We start from the raw sequence: 26,866 nt of genomic DNA, 5'->3' as shown, positions 1-26,866 counted from the left end.
CTAGGGATGGCCCTCACCTGGAGGGTCACAGACACCATGACCCCAGCATGAGAACAACAGCAGATCCACAGCATCCCATGGGGACACATCACTGCAGATGATGAGGAGTATAGTTATACATGGATGGGATTCGACGTACTCCCCTTTGTAGATATTACGTCACTCTTGGTTGTCCTAAGCTGAACTCAATAAAACACCACAAGAAGGCACTCTGGAACGTTCTCATTTATTGTCCTCAGCACTTTGTCAGCCTCGTCCTCTTTTGCTCATGGGTGCAATTCTCACAGAGAAGCTCTTGAGTAGTAGAGGTCAGTGTGGTCTGGTAAATTCACTTCCTCCTGCTCCAGATTCTCCTGTATCAGTCTGGCAAGTCCACACACAGTGAATATGACTGGAGGTGGTGGAGAAGGGGTGCTGCCTGTCAGCTCAGTCATTACACAGGTGTGTATGGGAAGCAGGTAGTCTTAGACTCCCATCTCTCTCATCACCGTTCAGGGGTGGCAGTTTCATGGAGTTCTAACAACTCGTTGATTTTCTCTACGTCCTTCTCTGATGACTCTTGGCTGGCTTCCTGAATCTCCTGCACAACGACATCCGTGAGTGCCACCCGCTTAGCCCTGAGAGGGAGAACACATTGGGAGGTCACAGCGAACCTCGGGATCACATGTATGTGTGTACTGGCATTTCACATACGCACCATTCCTCTATCCGACGCTCCTGGAGCTGCTGATGTTCCTTGTACTTGTGCTGACGCACATCCTCTCCAGCAAGGGTCTGTAAACCAGATATTAACGCTCCGGCAGGAATACTGAAAACAGAGACGTATGTGAGAAGAAAGTATAGGAGAAATAACAGAGAGCGCTGCCATAGAAATGCCACTTACCCAAGTAATGCTCCGATGGCAGAGCCCCCAATCAGGCCACGAAGGCCCAAGTTCAGCCGGAATAAACCGCCAGTCACCGCTATGAATGAGACAGAAGGAAGGAGTTACACTGTGTGCACCGACAGCTGATAGTCAGAATGCAAAAAGGATTAGTTGCACCCACAGTTGATACCGGCATTGCACCGCGCAGCAGTCACACGCGATACTTGCACCATACAACATACCAGTTGCACCTTGAAGGTCACCAAAACAGTAAGTTCAGATTCATTCCCAACCTCTGCAAGCTGAACAAATCATGCATTTAGGACCAAAATGGCGACTGCCATAGTCTGTATGAGCGTAGGAGTTGTGGAAGCGAGGACAATTCAAAACGTTCATCGCGGCCTCCAGAAGACTCGTCCAAGACCACTGATCGGTCACTGTAGAATGGTTGTCATAAATAAGTCAACCCATCCCGCCATCCTAGGCCACCCTCTCCATCTCATGGCCATATCTACTTACCTCCGGCCGCGGCAAAATTGGTGACTACAACTTTATTCCGGTATGCCGAGAGGCCAGCGCTGACACAGCTGGAGAACAGAAGGCATTGTGTGTTACTGAGCGGTACGGATGATGAAATAGAACATAGCAATAAGAAGCATATGGTGTAAAGGGCAGAGGGAAAGCTCTAGGGGAAAGTACTTACTTAAAAATGCCGACAAAAGCTGCAACTCTCCATCCCCAACGAAATCCATAACGGAGGAAACCCCGGATGGCGGCATTATGAATGGACCTCTAAGGAGACATTGAAAGGCAGTCATGTGCTGAAGTGACACATACTATAACCAATATTAACATGGTGGTGGCGAGTGGCGCACAACTTGCATCGTACAGCACACGGACACCATCTTTGTTTGTGTACATTGCATGTCCTAGTCTTGATTGAAGCGGTGTCGTGTCTCCTTAAGGAGAGCACCCAATAAGTGTATGGGCACACCTAGGGGGTGAGTGGATATGGGGATGGTACAGTCAAGGAGAGCACCCAGAAGGAGTGTGGGGACACCTAAAAGCTAAATAAGGAGACTTATAAGGCAATGCTCCTCTGGGAAATTTATGCAAATCAGAAAGATGGAAACATACCTCTACAGTGCCATCTATTGGACAGCAGTATTCCTTCAATTCAAAGTGACCGTATAAAAAAAGCCTACAATGATTGGGATTTTTAAACCAAGCCAGAAACCATGCATATGCAGACTGTTTAAGGGTGTTTGTCCCTCAGCAGTATGCAGTAGGTCTCTGGCTTAGTCTTAGTCTGGCAGTAGGTCTCAAGCTTAGGCTTGGTTTAAAAAAAATCACAATCATTGTAGACTTTTTTTTTTTTTTTTTTTTTAATATGGGCACTTTGATTTGAAGGAATGCTGCCATTCAATAGATGGCGCTATAGAGGTTTCTTCTATTTTTCTGATTGGTAAGTCTTGTTTGAGACTCGCACAAAACTAGGACATGTAGGGATTTCCCAAACTCAGACGATCAGTCCAAGTAAAAATCACTCATGTGAAGAACCCATTCAAATGAGTCCTATCCATATCGCAATGGACAGAAGTCACACGGGAATATCGCCTGTGCAAATACTACCTTATATAACAGAGTTCTCACATTATGGAACAGCCCAGATAGCAGCGTACTATACCCATCCTCACCACAGCCTCTATCCGGTGACGGTAAAGCTCGGCTTGATTGTGCTTCACATACTGCTCCCGGCTGAAGCGAGCTGCTGGTACACCGCCATAGACCAAGCCGATCAAAGCTGCGGTCAGCGTGCTCTTCGCAATAAATACTGCTTCCTGCGAGAACTCACCACGATCACTGCAAGAATACGACCAGGGAGGATGAAAACAAGGCCATATTGGGAGGAGCATTAACAGACGTAGCGGCAGTCACTAAGGGCAGGGGTAACAGAGGAGCAGGGGCAATCACTAAGGGCAGGGGTAACAGAGGAGCAGGGGCAATCACTAAGGGCAGGGGTAACAGAGGAGCAAGGGCAATCACTAAGGGCAGGGGTAACAGCGGAGCAGGGGCAATCACTAAGGGCAGGGGTAACAGAGGAGCAGGGGCAATCACTAAGGGCAGGGGTAACAGAGGAGCAAGGGCAATCACTAAGGGCAGGGGTAACAGCGGAGCAAGGGCAATCACTAAGGGCAGGGGCAATCACTAAGGGCAGGGGTAACAGAGGAGCAGGGGCAGTCACTAAGGGCAGGGGTAACAGAGGAGCAGGGGCAATCACTAAGGGCAGGGGTAACAGAGGAGCAAGGGCAGTCACTAAGGGCAGGGTTAACAGCGGAGCAAGGGCAATCACTAAGGGCAGGGGTAACAGAGGAGCAGGGGCAATCACTAAGGGCAGGGGTAACAGAGGAGCAGGGGCAATCACTAAGGACAGGGGTAACAGAGGAGCAGGGGCAATCACTAAGGGCAGGGGTAACAGAGGAGCAGGGGCAATCACTAAGGGCAGGGGTAACAGCGGAGCAAGGGCAATCACTAAGGGCAGGGGTAACAGAGGAGCAGGGGCAATCACTAAGGGCAGGGGTAACAGCGGAGCAAGGGCAATCACTAAGGGCAGGGGTAACAGAGGAGCAGGGGCAATCACTAAGGGCAGGGGCAACAGAGGAGCAGGGGCAACAGCGGAGCAAGGGCAATCACTAAGGGCAGGGGTAACAGGAGCAGGGGCAACAGAGGAGCAAGGGCAATCACTAAGGGCAGGGGTAACAGAGGAGCAGGGGCAATCACTAAGGGCAGGGGTAACAGAGGAGCAAGGGCAATCACTAAGGGCAGGGGTAACAGAGGAGCAGGGGCAATCACTATGGACAGGGGTAACAGAGGAGCAGGGGCAATCACTATGGACAGGGGTAACAGAGGAGCAGGGGCAATCACTATGGACAGGGGTAACAGAGGAGCAGGGGCAATCACTATGGACAGGGGTAACAGAGGAGCAGGGGCAATCACTAAGGGCAGGGGTAACAGAGGAGCAGGGGCAACAGAGGAGCAAGGGCAATCACTAAGGGTAGGGGTAACAGAGGAGCAGGGGCAACAGCGGAGCAAGGGCAATCACTAAGGGCAGGAGTAACAGGGGAGCAGGGGCAATCACTAAGGACAGGGGTAACAGAGGAGCAGGGGCAACAGCGGAGCAAGGGCAATCACTAAGGGCAGGAGTAACAGAGGAGCAGGGGCAATCACTATGGACAGGGGTAACAGAGGAGCAGGGGCAATCACTAAGGACAGGGGTAACAGAGGAGCAGGGGCAATCACTAAGGACAGGGGTAACAGAGGAGCAGGGGCAATCACTAAGGACAGGGGTAACAGAGGAGCAGGGGCAATCACTAAGGACAGGGGTAACAGAGGAGCAGGGGCAATCACTAAGGACAGGGGTAACAGAGGAGCAGGGGCAATCACTAAGGACAGGGGTAACAGAGGAGCAGGGGCAATCACTAAGGACAGGGGTAACAGAGGAGCAGGGGCAATCACTAAGGACAGGGGTAACAGAGGAGCAGGGGCAATCACTAAGGGCAGGGGTAACAGAGGAGCAGGGGCAATCACTAAGGACAGGGGTAACAGAGGAGCAGGGGCAATCACTAAGGACAGGGGTAACAGAGGGGCAGGGGCAATCACTAAGGACAGGGGTAACAGAGGAGCAGGGGCAATCACTAAGGCCTCATATCACCGGAGAAATTACATTTAGCAAATCCGCGCATGAAAAAAAATGCAAATCCGCATCCCATAGGAAAGCATTGACCATCCGTGGTTATTTAAGTAGCCGCGGATGGTATTTTAAGTGATTTGCAGATTTCATGTGCGGGGAAAAAACGCGACATGCTACATTTTAGTGCGGATCACGCGTGTGGGAGCTCATATCTCAATTGATCTCCCGCATGAAAAAAAAAAAAGAAGAAAATTATAATGCATCCGCAGCAGAAATCCGCGCGGGCCTGATTTTTCCCATGGACATGAGGCCTAAGGTCAGGGGTAACAGAGAACCAAGGGCAATCATTAAGGGCAGGAGACTGGGACAGTTACTAAAGGTAGGGGCAACAGAGGAGTAGGGGCAATCACTAACGGCAGGAGACAAAGACCGTTACTAAGGGCCGGGGCAAGAGAGGAGCAAGGGGCAGTCGCTAAGGACAACGGTAACAGAGGAGCAGGGGCAGAGCCTGCCCTGTCCTGTATGGGGCGCTCTCACTGAGTGATTATATTGCCTTGTGAGGATGCCATCTCAGGGATAATCTCACACGTTGTGCCCAGGTCATCCTCTACAGCGTTGCCCTCAGAGACCAGACATCAGCCATATTCCACGGTTACTCACTTGCGTCGATAAATCTCCCGGACCCGCTCCCAGCCGCTGTCTGCAGGAACAGGGACCCGAAAACTGTGAGGAAGGGAGAGGGACGGGTCTTGTGGCTCCGAGGGAGAACTGTCTGCCATTACAAGATATGCCAGAGCGACAAACGTGCGCCAGCCTGGGCGAAACCCCGAGACACTGAAGAGAGGAGAAAGACATAACTGTATATAAGTACATCATCCACATCACACTGCAGCGTTATACACAACGCCCACAATACACAGCGTCCATCACCCGCCTCACACTGCAGCGTTATACACAGCGTCCATCACCCACCTCACACTGCAGCGCTGAACACAGCGTCCATCCCCCACCTCACACTGCAGCGTTATACACAACGTCCATCACACTGCAGCGCTATACACAGCGTCCATCACCCACATCACACTGCAGCGTTATACACAACGCCCATCACACTGCAGCGTTATACACAACGTCCATCACCCACATCACACTGCAGCGTTATACACAGCGTCCATCACCCGCCTCACACTGCAGCGCTATACACAGCGTCCGTCATCCCCATCACACTGCAGCACTATACACAGCGTCCGTCATCCCCATCACACTGCAGTGTTATAGTCCATCATCGTCTCGTAGGACAAAGCAGTGCAAACAATGCTGAAGTGGTTTCTTATCTGCAATAAACGTATTCCTGTTTTTTCCTTGTGTAATAAAGAGAACTTATTTAATAATAAATTATATTGCAGGAAGTCGGGAGGAATAAAAAAATGGGCCGCAGTGTGGGAGACAAAACAGGGATTTAAAGGGTTAAATGAGTTTGGGCCACTGAACTAGCACTGCCAGCAACCAGAGGGCGATACCCTGCATTAAATATAGTGGAGCTCAGCCTCGCCCAATGTGGTTCTGGGCATCACAGTGTGATAGACATGATGATTATTTATAAAATGTCTATCGTTTAATATAACCCAAATGTATTTTGCTATTGTAATGACTTTTAGCTCAGGAGTTTAAAGGACACACACACAATCTAATCATAGTATTTGCTAGACAATGGATGTCTGATCTAATGTTAGTTAAGTACATAGAAGTTACACAAGTTGCACAACCAGCTTCTAAGAGTTAAGGGCCATAGTGTCGTGTATATCCTTATATCCTGTGTTTAATACTGAGTGTTTGTCTAGCCCCCTTCCACTCCTCATCCTGAAGCTAGGTAAACAATGAGTCATCACTACACGGAGATGACTTCAGCTAGAGGACGAAGTCCATACCACCTCAACACTTGGAGGGGGTGGGCAGAGAGGTGGGGGATTCTGTATGATCCGACAAATGAGAATCTTATATGTTACTGATGTAATCTGTTGCACGCCCATTGAAGGGCGGTTGTCATGTGTTATAATAAAAAGCCTGAGCCTCTACACATGGTAGAGACTCTCTCCCGGTTTTAGACCAGCATTTGTGGCTGATTCTGGTCGATGTGTGCACACGACACTCAATTCGGAAAGCGACAAAATACCCCAAAGCCTGCTGGAGAAATCATAATCCAGATCAGTGGCGTCTCTGGGTGGACCGAGTTAAGAGATTTTGATTTCTTTCATTCTGGAAAAATACAGAGATCGGCGGATGGCACGCAGAACTCAGGGGCCCGAAAATCTACAGAACATGGTAAGATTGCTTTATGTAAATCTACCGATGTGATCTGGGTTCTGACTGCTTTTCTGCCTGTTCCTGATCCAGAGTGATAAATCAATGAAAGGCAGGTAATATAGTTCTTTCTTACTCGGAAAAGACCACCGTTTTAACCTGCTTAAGGGGTATTTTGTATGCTGTGTCTGTTATGTCTGAGACGGTTAAAAATTGTGTATACAAGACCAAGAGATAAATTCTGTGAGGGTTAATGTGTCGGGAGGGCGGACTCGGCTGTTTAAGTCTGAGGGAACACGCCAGTGACACGTGCTCCTAGGTAAAACTAGTGTGAGGTTAGGAAGATTTATGATACGTATACTTAACTTTATGATTGAGCGTGTTATGTTCTCATATGTGGAAAGGTATATACTGTGAAGTATAGCCGTGCTTTGTGACGGCTGATTTCTCCAGAATATTATTGAGGTTTTGGTCATTGAAAATAATCGTCAGTCTCTGTGTATAGCTAAATGTCCTGTCTAGGACGTGTACAGGAAGTGCTCTTCGGGATTGCTAGTAGACCTTGGGTTGATATAAAGGTAGATGAGATATATACCTTGGGTTGATATAAAGGTGGATGAGATATATATATACCTTGAGCCGTTGTGGGTATTCTCCAGTAATCCCGTCTGTCTGGTATTATAGAAAGAATGTGCAGTGTTTATTGTTGGGGGGAGGGCTGCTGATAAGAGTGAGCTGAAAGCTTTTTCCAATTAACCCTTTCTGTTTACTTTGTCGTTCCCTGTGTTTTGTAGAATTAATGTGCATTATAATTCTGAGTGGGAAAGAGGTTATATGGAAAGGATTTGAAGAAAGCAGATTTTACAAGAGAAACAGTACTGTGTGCAGAAACTTTGAATAGAATAGAATAAGCAGGTAGCATAGAGTTGAGCAAAGTGAGCAAGGACAAAGGTCATAGAGCTTGTCATCTGGTTGCTGAAGGCAGCAGAGTTTACTGAACATGTAGAAATGTTATACAAAGAGAAGGACCAGGAAAAGTTGCAGAAAGAAATGTTAGGTCATGGACAGATAAGATAGGTTGTAGAAAGTTTTCAGAAGATGAGCAGGAAGCCTAGCAGAAAGAAAGGTGTTTTTAGATTGCTAGGAGAAGGTATAATGTAGTTAAGAGATTGAAGAGGAGAAAGCATGTAGGGGGGTATGTGTATTGCTTATGAACAATGTAATGTCTTTGTGTTGACTGCGGCCCCTCCCTGTAATGGCGGCCGTGCTTGCAATGTTTACAATCCAACATAGTGTGACTCTGCAGTAAATGTAGTGAGGCCTGCCCCCACCCTGAAGTTACTTCCCCCCATGTGCTCACTTTCAGGGTGTGTGATGTTACTTCCGGTCCCTCCCCATCCGGGACAGGACCTGGCCCCGCCCCTTCCTCCTCCAGCAGCCATCTTGCCTCACCTGGAAGTGCTGCTACTCAGCAGCCATTTTGCCTCACCTGGAAGTGCTGCTGCCCCTGGCCCCGCCCGGTCCTCCAGCGGCCATTTTGCCTCACCTGGGAGATTTGTAGCCCCGCCCCCTTTCTGCCTCTGGCGGCCATTTTGCTGCATTTGGGAGGCCTATATTTCCCAATGCCACTGTATCCAGTGCTAACATCATGATTGTCTGAAGTAAGGTTTTGTTTGACCAGACTTTGTTACACTCCAAGATGTGGCCACTTTGGATGTGTGATAAGTTCAGGGAAACAAACCTTTGTGGAGATGAAGCTTGGGACATAGTAGATGACTAAGCTGGTTTATAGTGCATGGAAGATTGGAGTTGATGCATGGGGGGCAGAGGCCGGGAATACATGACAGGGGACGCTCTCTCATGTTCCCAGGGGCTCTGTTTTCCACTGCCCGCTTCTCCAATGGATACTCAGACAGATGATGTTATGGAAGGCTCCTACAGATGGAATAATTTCCCTATAGTCACCCAGCAAACTTTTTCATGCAATTTGGTGAAGTAATTTAACTTTTTATGTGAAGAAAGAGGGATTGAATTGCCCAGAGTAGGATGTTAAGTCATCCGTATTCTTTAGTTTTTCTTTAAGTCTTTTGTATATTCTAGTGTCAGTCTACACTGAAGCTATAATTATATTCCGACAGGAGAGTAAAAGCTAAACGCTGGCCATACCCTGAAATACTATTACACTGGGTGACGTAAAATTTGAATTGTGTGGCGCCCCCTTGTGTTAAAAAATGCTAACTGCGACCTGAAAGGAAAAAAATTTTTTTGTAAGGAGATTTTCGCTCAGACTTCGCTGCATACAATGTCACCTTGACCTACAAAGTGCTTGTTTTTGTGCCTCTTGGTTTACTAGTTTGAACGCAATGACTCTTTTTCCATTGAGTATTGCGGTTCCAAAGGGGGGAGGCATAGGTGATCTGGGTCATAGATGATCTAGGTGTTGTAGATCAGCTATTGGGTTTGAAAAAAAATAAATAAATGATTTTGTGCTACAAGATTCCGAGCCATGTGAAATAGAACATCAGCACGATTATTTAGTACTAATTCAGTAAGAAACTGCAGATATGCAAACAGTTACCAGAACCCCTGTTGATAATGCATATGTTGAGCTTTTTGCAGATGGTACCAGGGTGAGGATTGATGACTCCACATCGGATATGCAGTGGTCACACAACAAGATGTCCTAGAAGCAGAAGCTCTGCCTCCGCATGTCACAGTACAATAAGCGGAATGGAAGGCCCTCACTGAGGCGTGTAGAGTGGCGAGCGGTAAGACCGGCAATCCTTTACACTGACTCCTGGTATGCATTTGGCATAGCTCATGATTACGGCCCAATATGGAAGGCCAGACAGTTTTTTACCTTAGCAGGACAACCAATTGAGAATGGTGCAGCGGTACAGAGTTGCATGGAGGCCCTGCTTCTACCTGACAAAGTTGAGAGTTCGCACCGATTCCTACACTGGAGAGGCGAGAGACGACACCCTCGCTGACAGCGCAGCAAAGGCAGCGGCCCTCAAGCCGTGGAAGAAAGAAGAAAGATACTGACAGCATGAGTCGGTGGTAAAAAAAAAACTTTGGACATTGACAAAAATTTGGACTTTGATATGCTAAAGACTTTTACAGTTACCAGCCAGCAAGGAAGGAAAGAATAAATGGACTAATATGGGAGCAGCAGAAACAGGACAGCGTGTGGTGAACAGTCAACAGCACTTGCCCACCACAGTTCCTGTATCCCATGATGGCCCAGCTGATGGACGCAAAGACCCACCTAGTAAAGCAGTAATGACGACGACGCTTGAAAGAGGTTGGGCGACTTCTAGGTTCTCTGTAGCTGCTGCATCATTTGTCCGGTTTAGCATGATCTATGCCATGGGTAAGACAGGGCAGAAGTAAATTTGCCACATCACACTTGCCGGGACCACTCTACCCACTTCAGGGATTGCAAATTGACTACGTTCAGCTCCCACTTGTTGGGAAGTATGACTACGTGCTTGTTGTTGTTGATGTCTTTGCAGGTTGGAGGCCGACCCTGTTACCAAGGTAAACAAGTAGGTAACCGCAAAGAAGCTCATGAATGAGGTAAACTGTGAATATGGGGTACCAGAAGTGATTCAGAGTCAGACAGAGGTATAAACTTCGCAGGTGAATGTAACATGTCATGTCTGCTCTGGGTGTATCCCAGGCCTTTTACATATTGTACCACCTTTAATGTAGTGGAAAGGTGGAGAGACGTAGTGGCACGCTAAAAAGTAAGATACTTAAAAATGACGCCACTTTGGAAAGACTGTCATCCAATAGCCTTATACAGTGTTAGATATGAACCCAGGGGGGATTATACATTGTCTCCCTACGAGATTGTTTGGGCTAGCCCCAAGGCTAGGTCGTTACTATCCTCAGTGGTTACAATTACAATCTGATGTGTTGACTGAGTATGTGATTTCCGTTGTTAAGGAACTAACCAAAGCCTATGCACAGGTGTTCTCTTCCAGACTCAGAGGCAGACACTGGGACACATATCTTGCAGCCTGGGGATTGGGTGTGCATCAAGAAGTTCCTCAGGAAGCACCCTCTTGAGCCCCGATTTGATGGCCCCTACCAGGTGCTTCTGACTACTGCCACAGCTGTGAAACTAGCCGAAAGACTTACATGGATCCACGCTTCATACTGTAAGAAAGCTTCAGATCCGGGAGACCAGTCTTAGTTGTGCCAAAGACGTTACTCTGGTTAGGGCTAGTGAGAGAGGAAGGTAGCAACTGGAATCCTTAGTCGGAAGAATATGAGGGTATGGTTACCTTCTAGTATAACTCGTCCAATGCTTAAGTAGCCGCATATTCCTTCGACTATTGTACTGTGGTCCCGTGTCTAGGCGCAAGATCCCACCGCAGGCCAGATTTAGCTCAGTCCAGCTGGTTATATGACTTATATACCCGGGGAATACAATATGTTTGCGCCACTGATAACGTCTGGGGAGAAGACTGCCGTTATTGGGGATTAGTGGGATGGAACGCAGGAACAGACTAGTCCTATAAACCGCGAAGTGCCTTAAATAAGAAAGATAAGAGCGGGAAATCCCTAATTAGTCGTATAACCCTCCTTGAGAATAATAAGGACAGCAGGTATTGGAAGGCTGAACTTAGTATGCTGCTTGGTTTTAATGCGGTTTTTACACTAACCATGGGAGATCCAAGCCCGGGGGACGGGGAGACTTATAGTCTGGGGACATACCGGTACGGGAGGACAGATCCCTTAGGGAAGTTTAAAATAAGGGATATGGTAGATGCAGCCGAATGGAAGCCTTCACTTAGTCCCGTGCCCATAATTAACCCCCTCCGCCGTAAGATAAAGACCTTGACGAACATGATGATCATAGCCGACCCTACCTTTTGAGGACACCTTGACAGTAGCGACTGGCTACTCTGACCAGAATCTCTGGTTGGAGTTGATGAGGTACAATGCTAACAGGAGCAACAAGTCTAACTGTTGCGTGTGCGGTAGTGCCCGACCACACTCGGGGATGGTCCCCCTAAATCTCCCTGTAGATGCTGAAGAGTGGTTTATTAGTCTCTTCACGAACATTTCCGCTAATTACACTGTCCGTGAGAAATGGAAGAAGGAATACTCTATAACTACTTAAGTGTTTTGCACCGGAGAGAGTATTACTGACTACCCTGGAAACCACACCTGCCAGGCAAATAGGCAGGGTGGAGGGAGATTTTTGGGGAACTCGCCAACGGGTATTGCTCCTCCTACAGTATGATAGGAGGGGAATAGATGCAGAATCAGGTCCAGTCCTTAGGAGACGTTTACTGGCTTTGTGGAGACATGAGGTAGAGGACCCGCCTGGAGGGTAATTGGACAGGGGAGTGTGCCTTAGTAAAGCCCTTATGCTCCTCCACATCCTGTCAGACACCAACGTTTCCCTTGTTTGAAAAAGATGAAGAGCCAGTTCCGATAATGCCAAACACATACGCTACCAAAGAAAAAGGAGAAATGTACTAGTACTGCGCCTGCCCCGATCTCCTAAGATGGATTGTCAGTGGAATTCCCATTTGCCAAGGGATAGTGCAGAAGACCTTAGGTTCCGGCGAGGGCACACCCTGTGGGGTGTTAACTTGTACAGATAGAGGGTATGGATGCCCGGAAATGAGCCCAGGGAATCCATGGCCTCCCTCTGAGGTGAGGTAGGGATCCCCCCCCTCCTAGGAGTAGGGACTTACGGGCAGTGGGAAAACCCTGACGCAAGGGTGAGGCGACTTGGAACGTGTTCACCATTAGGACTATCTCCAGGAGGGACATTGGTGTGGGTGAAGATTAGGGAGTCCCACGCCGTGCGTACCTGTGCACGCTACTAGTATTGTAACATTATACTAGAGCGAGAAGAGAGACCCCTGGTGGTAGTTTTGATCTACACGTATACATTGACGTCATAGGATAGCCAAGGGGGGTACCTGACAAGTTTTAAAAATTAGAGACCAAGTTAAAACTAGATTCGAGTCCATTTTCCTGATCATTATGGTAAATAAACGTTGACTGGATTAATTATGTTTATTATAATTAGCAGTGGTTTATAAATTATACTAGAGACGCCTTATAGGGACTAGTCGACCAATAGGACCTACCTCGACTATGACTTTTTTTAAAATAGAGTGACCTTAGATATGACTTTAGCTAAAAAGGGGAGTGTCTGTAAGGTGATAGGGGAGACTTGTTGTACCTACATCCTAGACGACACGTGACCCGCGGGTAAAGACGCAGTTGCTATTAAGAAGCTGACCGCACTAACTAAAAAGAGCTAACTTTTGGGACCAGCCCTCGCCATGGATGAGCGGGTGGTAAAGGATCCTGGCACAGACGGGCGTCGCTGTTGTATGTGAACTGATTATCTTTTCTGTTCTAGTCTGCTGTGTTATCCCCTGTGTCAGAGAGACCTGTGAAACTGATGCTGGAAAAGCCGCTCCCACCATGAGTTTGCTGGATGCATCCCCAGAAGGAGTGGACAAGTCCTACACCCCCTTGAAGACCCTAAAACGAACCTTCAACGCGCTCCAGTTATAGGCTCATGCGCAGAAAACTGTGAAAATTAGATAGAAAATTAGAGGATAGACATTTTAAGGGGGGATTGTGATAGACATGATGATTATTTATAAAATGTCTATCGTTTAATATAACCCAAATGTATTTTGCTATTGTAATGACTTTTAGCTCAGGAGTTTAAAGGACACACACACAATCTAATCATAGTATTTGCTAGACAATGGATGTCTGATCTAATGTTAGTTAAGTACATAGAAGTTACACAAGTTGCACAACCAGCTTCTAAGAGTTAAGGGCCATAGTGTCGTGTATATCCTTATATCCTGTGTTTAATACTGAGTGTTTGTCTAGCCCCCTTCCACTCCTCATCCTGAAGCTAGGTAAACAATGAGTCATCACTACACGGAGATGACTTCAGCTAGAGGACGAAGTCCATACCACCTCAACACTTGGAGGGGGTGGGCAGAGAGGTGGGGGATTCTGTATGATCCGACAAATGAGAATCTTATATGTTACTGATGTAATCTGTTGCACGCCCATTGAAGGGCGGTTGTCATGTGTTATAATAAAAAGCCTGAGCCTCTACACATGGTAGAGACTCTCTCCCGGTTTTAGACCAGCATTTGTGGCTGATTCTGGTCGATGTGTGCACACGACACTCAATTCGGAAAGCGACAAAATACCCCAAAGCCTGCTGGAGAAATCATAATCCAGATCAACAGGTGGCAGACAGTTTTTGCTAGTTATAATAAGTAACTGGCAATGTTGAAGGGTTAAATGGGTTTGGGCCAATGATCCAACACTGCCAACACGCAGAGGGTGATGCCACACATCAGATACAGTTGGGTTCAGCGTGGCCCCAAGTGGTTCTGCTCTAGTGTTAGCTCAGGGGCCCAAACTCTTAACTCTTTGAAAAAACAATACTTATTCAAACCCTCAAAAGCTGCCCGTCTCACACTTGATGCCAGCTTTAAAGGGGTTGTCCCGCGGCAGCAAGTTGGGGTTATACACTTCTGTATGGCCATATTAATGCACTTTGTAATGTACATTGTGCATTAATTATGAGCCATACAGAAGTTATTCACTTACCTGTTCCGTTGCTGGCGTCCTCGTCTCCATGGTGCCGCCTAATTTCAGTGTCTAATCGCCCGATTAGACGCGCTTGCGCAGATGGGTCTTCTCCCTTCGGCTCGGCAGTTGTGGCGTTCTGGCTCCGCCCCTTTGTACGCGTCATCGCGTAGCTCAGCCCCGTCACATGTGCCGATTCCAGCCAATCAGGAGGATGGAATCGGCACACGTCATGGGGCGGAGCTATGCGATGACGCGTAGAAGGGGCGGAGCCAGAACGCCACTACTGCCGAGCCGAGCGGAAAAGACCCATCTGCGCAAGCGCGTCTAATCGGGCGATTAGACGCTGAAATTAGACGGCACCATGGAGACGGGGACGCCAGCAACGGAACAGGTAAGTGAATAACTTCTGTATGGCTCATATTTAATGCACGATGTACATTACAAAGTGCATTAATATGGCCATACAGAAGTGCTGAACCCCACTTGCTATCGCGGGACAGCCCCTTTAATGCCCAGAACCACTTTGGGCCAGGCTAGAGTCAGTAACACTTGATGCAGGGCATCACCGTCTGGGTTAGATCAGTCACCCAAACTCAGTTAACCCTTTGACATCACCGGTTACGTTCTCAAAAAAAAATAAAAAATGGTTCTTTGCCCAATTTAATGCCAGTGTTCATGCCCAGAACCACTTTGGGCCAGGCTGAACTAAACTATATTTGATGTGGGGCATCCCTCTCCGTGTGCTGGCAGCGCTAGTTCAGTGGCCCAAAGTCAATTAACCCTTTGAATCCTTGTTTTGCATGCCATTTTCAGTTGCGCTCCCCTCACGCACCTCTGTGTAATATGTAACATACTTTCTCCATATCACATCCCACTGTAGTGTAATATATAACATATTATATACTTCCTCCATATCACATCCCACTGTAGTGTAATATATAACATATAATCAATGACATGCAGTGTAATATATAGCAAGGTGCATCATAGATATCACATCACACTGTAGTGTAATCGCTAGGCTGTATGTTATATTGAAGGTTATTACACGCCAGTGACTTCAGCCCTTCGACTCACCAGGTCACAATCTGCAGGAGGCCGCCATATTGCAGCGCTACACGTTAGAATGTATTGGCACCTAGGAGGTCTGATGACGTGAGTCACATGGTCTTGTAGTCACATGACTAGGCGGGGAGGGGCATCTAATGCAGCTCTATGGAGGAAGAGGAAGCAAACATGGGGGAAGAGAGAGAAGTGACTGCCGTCCTCCTATTGTAGAGTCACCTCACATATTTTATGACCCCCCCCCCCCCGTTTATTTTTTATGCTCCTTTTTAACCCCTTAACTACCAGCCATTTTTTTCCATCTGCGCCTTCCAAGAGCTATAACTGTTTTTATTAACCCATTAATATAGAGATATGAGGCTTGTTTTTTGCAGGACAGGTTATATTTTTTTCATTATGCTACTTAATCTACTATATAATGGATTGGAAAACCTAAAAAAACAACAACATGTAAGTGGTGTGAAATGAGAACCCCCCCTTCCCCCATGCGCCATTTTTCAGGGGGTTGTGCGGCATTCACGTTGAGTTCATTCTATTAGTCAGTACCATTATGACGATACTGCGCTTATAGATTGCTTTTATGTTCCACTCATTTAACCCCTTCCCACCACAGGATTAAAGGGGTTGTCTGGCGCCCAAACTGATTTTTTTCCCCCCCATTAATGCCCTGTGGAGTAGAAGCATCCCACACAACAGCCTTTCCCATAAAAATCGATATTCTGCTTACCTTTTCATTCCTTTTCTTCCCTTTATAAAGTTTGCCTGAAGAATTCTTCAAAGATGGCGCCGCTGGGTAGTTCCCATGATGCACTGCTGCCTCTCTCTCCTCAGTGCGCGCTCCCGATGACGCCGGTCACATGACTGGAGGACCGGCGTCATAATGCAAATGCACGCTTCACTGCTTTGAATAGAGCCGGCAGCCGTCCGGCCCCATTCAGAGCAATGAGAGGGCAGGGAGAGCAGTGCGATCTCCTGCTAGAGCTGTGACAACTGTAGCAGGAGATTCCTTCATCTCCCTGGCATGTCCCCTCATCACTGGATACTGGGACAGCCCTGTCACAGTGTCCAGTAATGAGGGGACATGCCAGGGAGATGAAGGAATCTCCTGCTAACAGCTGTCACAGCTCTAGCAGGATCGTGATCTCTAGCAGCACTTTCAATAGCAGAGAATCGCGATCCTCAGCTATTGAAAGTGAAAGTAGCACCAAACATGACTAACACACACACAGCCCCCTCCACACATGCACCCCACAGTGTCCCCCTCCAGTGCCCCCCCTCCCCCGCAAGCCACCAGCTGACAGCTCCGACCAGCAGAGCCTCCCCCCCCCTCGCAAGCCAACAGCTGACAGCTCCGACCAGCAGCATCCTCCCCCCCCCCCCCCACCCCACTGGCTGACAGCTCCGACCAGCAGCATCCTCCCCCCCCCACTGGCTGACAGCTCCGACCAGCAGCTCCCCCACCTTTCCCCTCACCCCCATCCCGGGACTACTGACTGACAGGTCTGTCACCCCTACACCTCCCCACACCCACCCCTGACTACTGACAGCTCGCAGCACCCCTCCCCCGTGAGAGACCGGCACTCCACTCCACTCCCCCTCCTCCACTCCCCTTACCTGTCAGCTGAAGATCCCGCGGCCGCGCGTCCCCTGCAGGCAGACCAGAGCTTCCTGAAGCAGCCGGCAGAAGAAGATCTACTGCGCATGCGCGGAGTAGAAGAAGCGCGTCCCCGTGCAGAGAACACCTGGAGCTGGCCCGACAAGAAGAGGACAAGAGACTTGTCGGAACCAATGGCAACCGAGGAGCAACACGGGGGGGGGGGGGGGGGGGGGGCATTCCAAAAGGTAAGTGAATAACTTCTGTTTGCCTAATTTACAATGCACAATGTATATTACAAAGTGCATTGTACTGGGCAAACAGAAGTAATGAGACCTAATGTTTATGGCCGGACAACCCCTTTAAGTTTACGTTCTGTCTGGGAAGGGGTTTCTGCAAATTGATGTAAACGTATGTTCAATGGATGGCAAGGCGAGCCTGCACCATCTGCAGCAGGAGCTGGGTGTGACCGATCCCTGCTGTTAACCCCAATGTTGATCGCAGCATGTAAAGGGCTCACAGGAGGGAGGGCGCTCCTCTCTGTCAGGTCATCGGCCCGTCAAAAAGCAATCGCAGAGGGCCAATAAGTTGCCAAAGCAACCGGACACCAGACAATGGGGTCCAAGTCTGCCATTGCCCATGATTGCTATTTTTAGCAATAATACATTGCAGTACATAAGTACTGCAATGTATTATAATAGCATCACAGGTTCAAGTCCCCTACAAGGACATGAAAAATGTAAAAAAATAAATAAAAATGATTAAAGAAAAAACCTTTCGTACTTTTTTTTCCCTCTTCAACAAAAAGTAAAATAATAAAAATTTTTAAAACGCTTGTTTGGCATCATCGGATACAAAACGACCCATACAATAAATTAATACACATTTTTTATCCTACACAGCAAATGCTATAAAAAAAAAAAAAAAAATTAAAAATACTTTCTTTGCTCATTTTGCCTGCCCCCCAAAAATGCAATAAAGGTAATCCAAAAAGTCATACGTATCCCAAAATGTATCCCAATAAAAACTATAGCTCGTCACATAAAAAACAAGCCCTCATATAACTCCGTCCATGGAAAAATGTCAAATAAATTGTGCGACTTTGACTTCAGCAATACAAAAAGGGTTTTACTGAGCAAAAGTGGGAAACCCTAAAATAAATAAATGCATCGCGTCATTGATGCTGCATGACTAACGCTGTAAAAAGAAATAACAACAATGGCAGAATTTTCTTTTCCTACCCTCTAAAAAACGTGCAATAAACGTCATAAAATACATTATATGTACCCAGAAATAGTGCCGACGAAAACTGCTGCTCACCACGCAAAAAACAAGCCCTCTTACGCCATGTTGTCGGAAAAAAAAAGTTATGGCTTTAGAAAAGTGTAAATGAAAATCCCCCCCAAATCATCACTTCGTTAGGACCAAAACTAACCATGTCCTTAAGGGGTACAAAAAAAAAAAAGAGGGAAGAGTGTCCTTAATAGGCACAAGACCTCTGTTCTCAGGATCATGGGGGTCCCAGTGGTGATATCTCCACTGATCAGCAGTTTATCCCCCATCCTGCAGATAGGGTAGACGTGTAATCCTGGTACATCCTCTTTGGTTTACTGTCGGTTACCGGCCATACTCTCTATTTACACTTTTGAAAAGTGGTTTTGGCAGAAAAAAGTTGCAAATTTTAGCACAAACATGATGGGCAATAAAAAATGTGAAACTTCATAATGGGAATTTTCAGTCAATGCCAAGACAAGGAGGCGAAGTCATGCAATAGGGTAGAACACCTGTGAAGCGGATGGAGATTCAGACAGGATCTATATTTCATCATTATCACCATACCAGAGGAAGTCACTAGAGGAGCTACCATAGGCCCAACTGTCCTTAACAAGTCCCATCTGGACCATGTGCCCCTGGAGGCACAGACAATAGTCTCACCTCAGCTGTTACGTCTTTGCTGGCGAAATTAATGACACTTATTGTCCTCCTAGTCAAGGTGTCGTCAGGCTGCAGGGCCACGAGGGGTAACCTGCCTCTAGCGGACTGGTAGGATGGCGATACTTTATATTTCACATTCAATGCCTCTAGTAGTGCACAACCCGTGGACAGCCATCCCATGTCATGCAACCAGCCATTAGGACACAGTATACCGGACTCTTCAAGACACAGCTGTCATCTCCTCCCTGCACAGAGTATAGCCATCAGATAAGGACTTGGAAGATGTGAACACCAGCGTGGCAAGGAAGAGCATGCTGCACTATAGCACCGGGACAGGCAAGGGTTAATGATGCACTGCGCAACACTTTTGGGGAAAGACTGGAGCTGGCACTGATGGAGAAACTTTAGGGCTGGCATTGTTATGGAGGTGAACTATTTGACTGGCAAAGTTTCATGGAGTAGTGTGGAGCTAGGACTTTTATGGGGGAGAACTGTAGGGTTGGCACCATTATAGAGGGGCACTGGATGACTTGCATCAATCCGGGTGAAGGAGGGGGGAATACTGTGTGGCTGGTAGTGGTGTGGGGGACCCCACAGCTGGGCTCTGTCTGTTTAGCACCGGTAGGCTACATGAACGCGAATCTCGCCCAACCTTTGTGTGCGAATATGAACTCCATTCTTTTGAACAGTTATTCACATGAACAGTTTCTTTTCCCCCACTGCGATGTTAAAAATCGCTCCTATTTTTTGGCGCTCTCTCAGAACCCCCTCACCCATTTTTTTCAATTGTACCTGTAAAGACAGCATATACCCTTGCATAAGCTGTGATGTTATCCTATGAAAACAATGGGAAATACTTGCGATCCTCTGATGCGCGTGAAACACGAACCTGAGGATCACAATTTCACAGAAGTGATGCGAGGTGTTTTACATTCAAAAATGCCACACATCCGCGTGTGAACCGTAGGTTGGAAAGCATGATATTGGGCCACATTTGGCGCTCGCCCATGTTCCTGTTACCATATAGGGAGAAATAGGAGACTCGCGTCATTATAGAGTCGCAATGGCAATATAATGGGAGACAATGTGAGCCACAATAATAATTTTGGTCCATTATTACACTGCCTGGTCACAGGATTAGTAAATGTGCCCCACTACATGTATGTGCAGTACACACAACCACTACTCTTGTGTACATGGACACTGCACAATACACCGCAGTACTTGAACATTCATGAGCTGCCATTCACAATCCCCCAGTCGTGTGGCATCCATGGCACTCCTGAGACCGCTCTGACCCTGCTGCTCAATGCTTGGTACCCTCGTCTGATCACATTCTTTCTGAGAGGAGATGAAATTCAGACTTATATATGAAATTTTTAATGTACAGTACATAAAACATTCCTCTGTCTAGTTGACACGATTGGCACGCTCGGCGTGGGTCGGAAGCAGAAGGAACCGATGTATCAATGCACACAGACAGTCAGGAATGACAGTGACGAGGAGGATCCACCCCTTTATTGTGATGCTCCACCCACTACTAGGAGAGGAGGAGCCTGTCTTCATATATCATGGTCCCATTTGAGCATTGTAGAGACCAGCCACAGCTTGGCAGGATCACCCTGGAGGAACAGTGCTGCCCCTTGTAATGTTTGTGACCAATGATGGACTGTATGAGGGTGGGGTGAAAGAACCGAGGCTACACCATTCCCTCTAACAGTTGGTAGGCTGACGTCATCAAGTCTTAATCCGCTTACTACCACCAGAGAGGTCAGAGTTCACTGTGCCCAGGTTTCCTTGCCACCTCCTGGTAGCCCTTTCGCTGCTTCACCCGATATGTGAGCAGATTGGAGTACTGGGTGAGGAGAGACCGCCAATAGTTGGAGACGTCCTCCATACGCAGGTGTTCGCTGATGAACTGACGCCCTCTGGAGGAAAAAGAAAGGATTACCATATTATTACAATAACAGGGATCGACAGCAGGGGGCTAGATGGTACAGATGAGGGCTCCTACCTCTCGGCTATTCTCCGGGCTTCCTCATCATTCCCCTTCACAAATTCTAGCAGCTCCCTAATTGTAACACAAGAGACATGTAAGTTCCAGTCCATGAAATCCAGACATGATGGGGATTGGGGGCCTTCGGTGGTGCGAAAGGCATGGGGCACATAAACCAGTATGGAAACATATGGTAGCAGTGGAAGAGATGATGGAAGGGTATGTATACAGTGGTGGAGAGGGTATATGGCTAGGTAGACATAGCAGCCTCCTCCCTACAGATACACACTGAGGTCAGACTAGTTACCGCAGGTCGGACAGGTCCTGGTTCACCGGAATGTAGTGCACCCACGGCTCCAGCTGATGGTAGAAGAACTCCTGCCACTCATCTCCAACATGAAACACCAGGGACCCACACAGAAAAAGGTGCTTCAACCGGAAACTGGCGGCAACACCCCGGAAATTAAACAGGTACCTGAGAGGGAAAACCACGGAGATATAAGGAGGGGGTGTGGGGGTGAGAGAGTGATATATAGAAGTGGAGGAGTACACACTAGAAAGAACACACATAAAAGGAGCCTGCTCATGGAAAACAATAAGATGGAGCAGGGGTGGGAAGGACAGGAGGGCAGCCATACTTGAATGCACAGTGATCCACTAATGGAACCTCTTTTGCTGGTGGTCGCCCCAGGGTGTCCTGTAATAGAGGAGAAGCTGGGTGGCATCTAGTAATACAGCCTGGCAGGGCCATGTACAGCAACGACACCGTTGTGATCAGTTATCTCCTTTCCCTGACCACTTGGATATGCCTTTACCTTCTCGGACCTCCAGGCCTGGTTCTTTGTGTATTCAGCATCCACCAGGTTGGGATTCTCACGAGACAAGAGTATCAAGGGGTCCCGCTCAGGATTCGTTCTATGGGGGGGGGGGTCAGGAAAAAAAAGGTAAGAACTGTTTGCAAAGTTGAAGGAAGAATCTAGGGTACAGATAGTAAATCTACATAATAATGATGGAAATATGGGTGCAGGGAGTGATGAGAGCAAAGATATGAGGGGGAGGTGGGGATGAAGACTGTATAGGAGAGCATAGGGATCATGACTGCAAAGTTGAAGGGATAATTTAGGGTACAGATGGTAAATCTGCAGGGAGTAATGATAGAAATATCGGTGCATGGAGTAATGAGGGCAAAGATATGGGTGCACAATGGCTAAAGATGGTGAAAATATTAAAGGGTGTGACTCCTTTGAGGGGGCAATTTTTTTTAACTTAAATCCATGCTTTTTGGAGTGACAATTATTTTTGCAATAGGGTTTTCTTAAAATGTTTGCACCGTTTGTCTTCTGCAGCTTCTACATATCACTATATATAGACACTGCAGTCTGCGAGTGGCTCAATTTAGAGATTTTCAGCGATAGTTGTTCCGTGTAAACATGGGACCCAACAAGGTACGGAGCAAGAAATCGCTCAGCAGTCACTTTATCTCACTGAAACGAAGCGACTAGCAACTTCTTGGTCATTATAAACAGGCAGTCGATTAAAATATTAATGACCCGTCCATGCCCAAGTAGTGAGTGGGTTTGCGAATGACTTACATGCTCCGCCCCTGATCACATGACGGTGATGTCATGAAAACTCCATCTCCAGTGAGGGAGTTACATGCTCTGCCTCTGATCACACAATGGTGACATCACAGGTCCTGTACGCACACGGCTGCTGTCTGGCTAGGTGTTCGTTAGTATTCCACAGCAACTGAGACCACAGGGGGTTTGTAGTCCATTTGTAATCTGCACAAGATGCAGGACCTTTGATGACATCACTGCCATGTGATCAGGGGTGGCGCATGCAAGTCATTCACTCGGGATGAGAGTCATCGTCATGTGATCAGGGGCGGAGCATGACGGCGACATCATCGCAGGCCCTTCATCTCCAGTGCTGTGCTGCTTCTGATCCCTGTCGTATGGGATGAACAATGTATGTAGCAGTGCTGTATGTGTGTGACATGCATGTAGCAGAGCTGTGTGGCGTATTGCACCACCAGAAACACTGATACTATAATTTCCTTATAATTATTAGTCTATTTAAAATAAGTAAAAAAAACAATAAAAACAACCTTTTTAAGAAGGGGAAGAAGATGGCTTAAATTGGAGTAGAGGGGGCCAGGCTTGAAATACAATGAAGTGGTGGGAGATAAGAAGATGTACTGTAGATTTAACTACACAGGGCAAGGACCTCACATACACCGCCAGTTACCTGGATCCTCTGAAGTATCCCTTGGAAATCTTCTTCTCCCATGGCCAGCGGTCAGCTGCCCTACAATCCAAAGCACAGGTAGAAAGTGTCAGGTGGTAAGAGCGGATATGATGATCCACACCAATCACCACGCCACACTTACCGTGCCAGGTCCTCCCTCATCAAATCCCAGCGCCCCAGTCCTGTGGGATAGATGGGCCACACAGCCGGACCCCCTTCCCAGAATGTCCAGGCTGGGTACATGATGTCCTGGTAATCTGATGTCTAGGGAGTTAATCAAGACATAGTAAAATAACAAGAAATCCTGGTCAGCTCCTGAACTATTTAACTCGCCTGCCCAACTTGGACATCGCACCTTACTGAAGGAGAAGATGGGGATGACGGGGTTCATCCACAGAGGAACTTGAGGATAATCCCGAACATTGATCACCATTTCCATATCGGGTAGATCTGGCAGGAGCTCCAGGAGGAAATGCTCCACCCCGCTACAGCTGTGAAGACAAGACAAGACTGACGGAGGAACGTACGTCTACAGGCAATATGGTAACGGGAGACTGACTGTAAAACAGCGGTTTGAACACACTGAACTGGATGGTGCTGTGTGGTCTTGGACATGTCATGGAAGTAGGAGACCCATGAGCTGAGGACCAACCATGACAATTCCCAGATCCCAGCTGTGATGGCACTAACTGATTCATGTGCGATTTTCCTAATACTCCATCATCAATACTTACCGGGCCGGAAACATGCAGTCATCATCGCGGTACAGGTGGTGGTTTATGATCTGATAGTGTGTACCCAGTTTCCGGCTGAGGACATTCTTCATTAGATCTCGGGAAATCCCAGACTGAAAAGACGCCAAGTCCTGCTGGATGAGCCTAGTGTGTGAGCAAGAACAGGAGTGCGATAGATCAGAAGAAGAGGCAGAGAGGATAGCAGGGGGGAAAGTATCCACATCCACACTCTGGATCAGTGGCATTAAAGTGACCCTCCAGGCCTGGAGAGTAAAAGATACATGGCTTCTCTTACTACCTGATGCATTCAGATTCTCGCTGGATCGCAGGAAACCGAACAGTTGTTCAGTGTAAGGGCGCCTTCACACTTGTGATAAAATTGCGCGATTTTTGCATGATGTAAAAGTGATTGCAAAAGTTATGAAACAGATGATTTTCAGTGGTTTCATTCCCATTCCCAAAACCCTACCCCTGCTATATTGACCAGTGCTACCCATGTGAGCAGTGCTGACCAGTCAGATTAGCATGTAGTGTCTTAGACTACTTTTACATGGGACCACTATCGCTCCTATGCTAATGGAGGCAGAGCCCGCTTTAATTTACCGTGAACAGGCAGTCATTCATAGAGGAGTAACTGCCTGTTTAGGGTACTTTTACATGAGCCAACTATCAGACAAAACCACTCCAAAGAGAAATTTTAATGGCTAATTGCCCATGTAGATGCAGCTCACTGAAACGAAGCAACTAATGAGTGGCTTTTCGCTCAATTTAAACCGGCAGTTATTCATCTTTGAACGACTGCCTGTTCACCGTGACTGGAGGCGGGCAGCGATAATCGTTGGGACGACTGTTGAGCGCTTGACAGTCGGCCCATGTAGAAGTAGTCTTACACCGAGCAAGAAGTTGCTCATTAGTCGCTTCAGTGAGCTGAAACAAATTGACTGGCGACTAATGAGCGATCCTCACTCAGCACCCTGCCGGGTCCCGCTTTCGCACAGGACAACTAATGGTCAAAGTCACTCGCTTAAGCGATTTCAGCCAGTTGTCAGCCCATGTACAAATACCCTTAGACTATGGATTCACAGTCAGGTAGTCAATGAAGCGGTGCGGCCATCTTTCTTTCTCCAGGATCTGCGGTGAAGGAATGGGGTTGGGGGGAATTTAATAAAGGGTATATAAAACAGGGGCAGGAAGCATCATACCTGTTGAAGCAGGTATCGTTGCGGCACGGCTCATGACTCTGGACCCTCTTGTGGATGCGATTCACATATGGAAGCCAGCCCTGTTCTAAGATGGAGAGAAGATAACTGAAGGTTACACAGTAGGGGAGCATGGGTAATCCTGCCCGAATCATCATTCATAGTGGTGGCGCCTCCTAGTGGCAACAATCCAGCAGAGCACTCCGAGTCTAGATAATACAGTGAGCATTAAATAGTATATAAACACAATGTATAATAAAGTGCAACATTGTAACGCGAGGATAGAGAACACAGAGGGGAATACTAATTATATGTACAAGGCGAGTCAGAAGTCAGGGCCACCGCGAATACCTTCCTACCTCAGAGGGGTGGGCCAAAGCGCTTTGGCACTATGGTGGTGCCAGTCGGCAATCTTGGTTTCAGCCCAAGAAACTTCAATTGAAAGGGTTCATGGGATACAAAATTTAATAGATGCCGTCATTTTTGCATGATGAGGTTATGCTGCATGACGCACCAACCACGCATCAATTCAGGTACCAGAAGAGGCCTTTAAAGGGGTTGTAACAAGATTACAAGTTATCCCCTAACTGCAGGGCTTAAGGGGTGCCTTGCTGATCGGTGGGGAGCTTACCACTGAGACCCCTGCGGATCTCAAGAACGGGGGTCTTGTGTCCGCCAACTACAGGGTTACTGCACCCCCGCAGTAAGGAGGAGGCTGAAGGGAGTGCTGGTCGCATAAGAACTCTCCATTCACTTTCAAGGGGGCTGCTGAGCCTGAAGTGAACGGAGCCGACGTCACTGCAGGGAAAGACGCAGCCCCCCAGTGACAGGCAACACGAGAGCCCGTTCTGGAGATCGGCGGGGGTCTCAGCAGCGACAGGCCAGCCAATCAGCAACTTATCCCCTATCCACCACCGATCTTACAACTCCACAGCATAGGGGAGAACATGCCGGTCAGAGGGGCGGTCACCCCGACGATCTAAAGATTTGGGGGTTCCATTTCCCCTTTGCCTGTCATTCTGGGGTCACTACACTCCCCCACAGTGACGTCAGAATTAATGGAGCGCCAGCTGAGAATGTGCGTTCGGCGCACCATTAATGTCAACCGGGCTGACGGAATACGCTTGTACTCGGCTATCTATGCAGTGAAAGTAAATGGCGCAACCAGCGCTTCCTCCAGGGGGGTGCAGTAAGCTCCAGGGGGGTACAGTAAGCTGGACCAGAGACCCCCATTCCCAGGATTGGAGGGGGTCCCAGCAGTGAGCACCCCACCAATCAGCAGTTATCCCCTGTCCTGTACAAGCCCTATAATAATGGTGGCCAGCCCGACAGGGTAATATCACTGCAGCTGCTCCCCGGCACTCCCGGTTCTCACCCTCCGGGCCGCTCCCCGCGCTCTGCCGCTCACAAGACAGGAGCCCCAGGAACAGAGCTAAGAGCCGCATCTCTCCGGCATCTATTAGTGGCGCCTGACCTCATCCGTGTGATCGACGTTCCGCATAGCTCCCTGCCGCCCAGGGTGCTGCCCACAGGAATGTCGGGAGTTGTAGTTTTTCCCTAGGAATGCGGTAGAATAGGATCACCTTCCTCCTATACAGATTGACCTGTGTATAGATTGGGTGGGTACCACA

At 47.9% G+C, this 26,866-nt stretch overlaps 2 protein-coding genes across 3 annotated transcripts; both read right to left on the bottom strand.

The window, feature by feature from the left end:
• Positions 1 to 207: 207 nt before the first annotated feature.
• Positions 208 to 15,630, bottom strand: TIMMDC1 (translocase of inner mitochondrial membrane domain containing 1). The gene is made up of 8 exons (XM_066599434.1): positions 15,540 to 15,630; positions 5,217 to 5,390; positions 2,563 to 2,728; positions 1,569 to 1,657; positions 1,385 to 1,452; positions 884 to 962; positions 698 to 808; positions 208 to 617 (listed from the first exon to the last, which is right to left on the bottom strand). Exons 2-8 carry the CDS (start codon positions 5,333 to 5,335, stop codon positions 485 to 487), a joined length of 765 nt encoding a protein of 254 aa, XP_066455531.1. The 5' UTR covers positions 5,336 to 5,390; positions 15,540 to 15,630; the 3' UTR covers positions 208 to 484.
• A 4,790-nt stretch (positions 15,631 to 20,420) lies between these two features.
• POGLUT1 (protein O-glucosyltransferase 1) lies at positions 20,421 to 26,760 on the bottom strand. 2 transcript variants are annotated; one of them, XM_066599430.1, is made up of 11 exons: positions 26,611 to 26,760; positions 25,239 to 25,323; positions 24,037 to 24,180; positions 23,658 to 23,793; positions 23,445 to 23,566; positions 23,303 to 23,362; positions 21,868 to 21,967; positions 21,691 to 21,749; positions 21,360 to 21,527; positions 21,071 to 21,127; positions 20,421 to 20,984 (listed from the first exon to the last, which is right to left on the bottom strand). In XM_066599430.1, exons 1-11 carry the CDS (start codon positions 26,678 to 26,680, stop codon positions 20,828 to 20,830), a joined length of 1,158 nt encoding a protein of 385 aa, XP_066455527.1. In that variant the 5' UTR covers positions 26,681 to 26,760; the 3' UTR covers positions 20,421 to 20,827. The 2 variants fall into 2 exon arrangements, with proteins under 2 accessions (XP_066455527.1, XP_066455528.1); XM_066599431.1 differs by having other exon boundaries at positions 25,239 to 25,318; positions 26,611 to 26,694.
• Between the last annotated feature and the right edge of the window lie 106 nt (positions 26,761 to 26,866).

Source organism: Eleutherodactylus coqui, chromosome 4 (genome assembly GCF_035609145.1).
Source record: "Eleutherodactylus coqui strain aEleCoq1 chromosome 4, aEleCoq1.hap1, whole genome shotgun sequence".
Taxonomy (NCBI): Eukaryota; Metazoa; Chordata; class Amphibia; order Anura; family Eleutherodactylidae; genus Eleutherodactylus; species Eleutherodactylus coqui.
The sequence above is the reverse complement of the archived record's forward strand: the minus strand, read 5'-3'. Positions and strand labels throughout refer to the sequence as shown.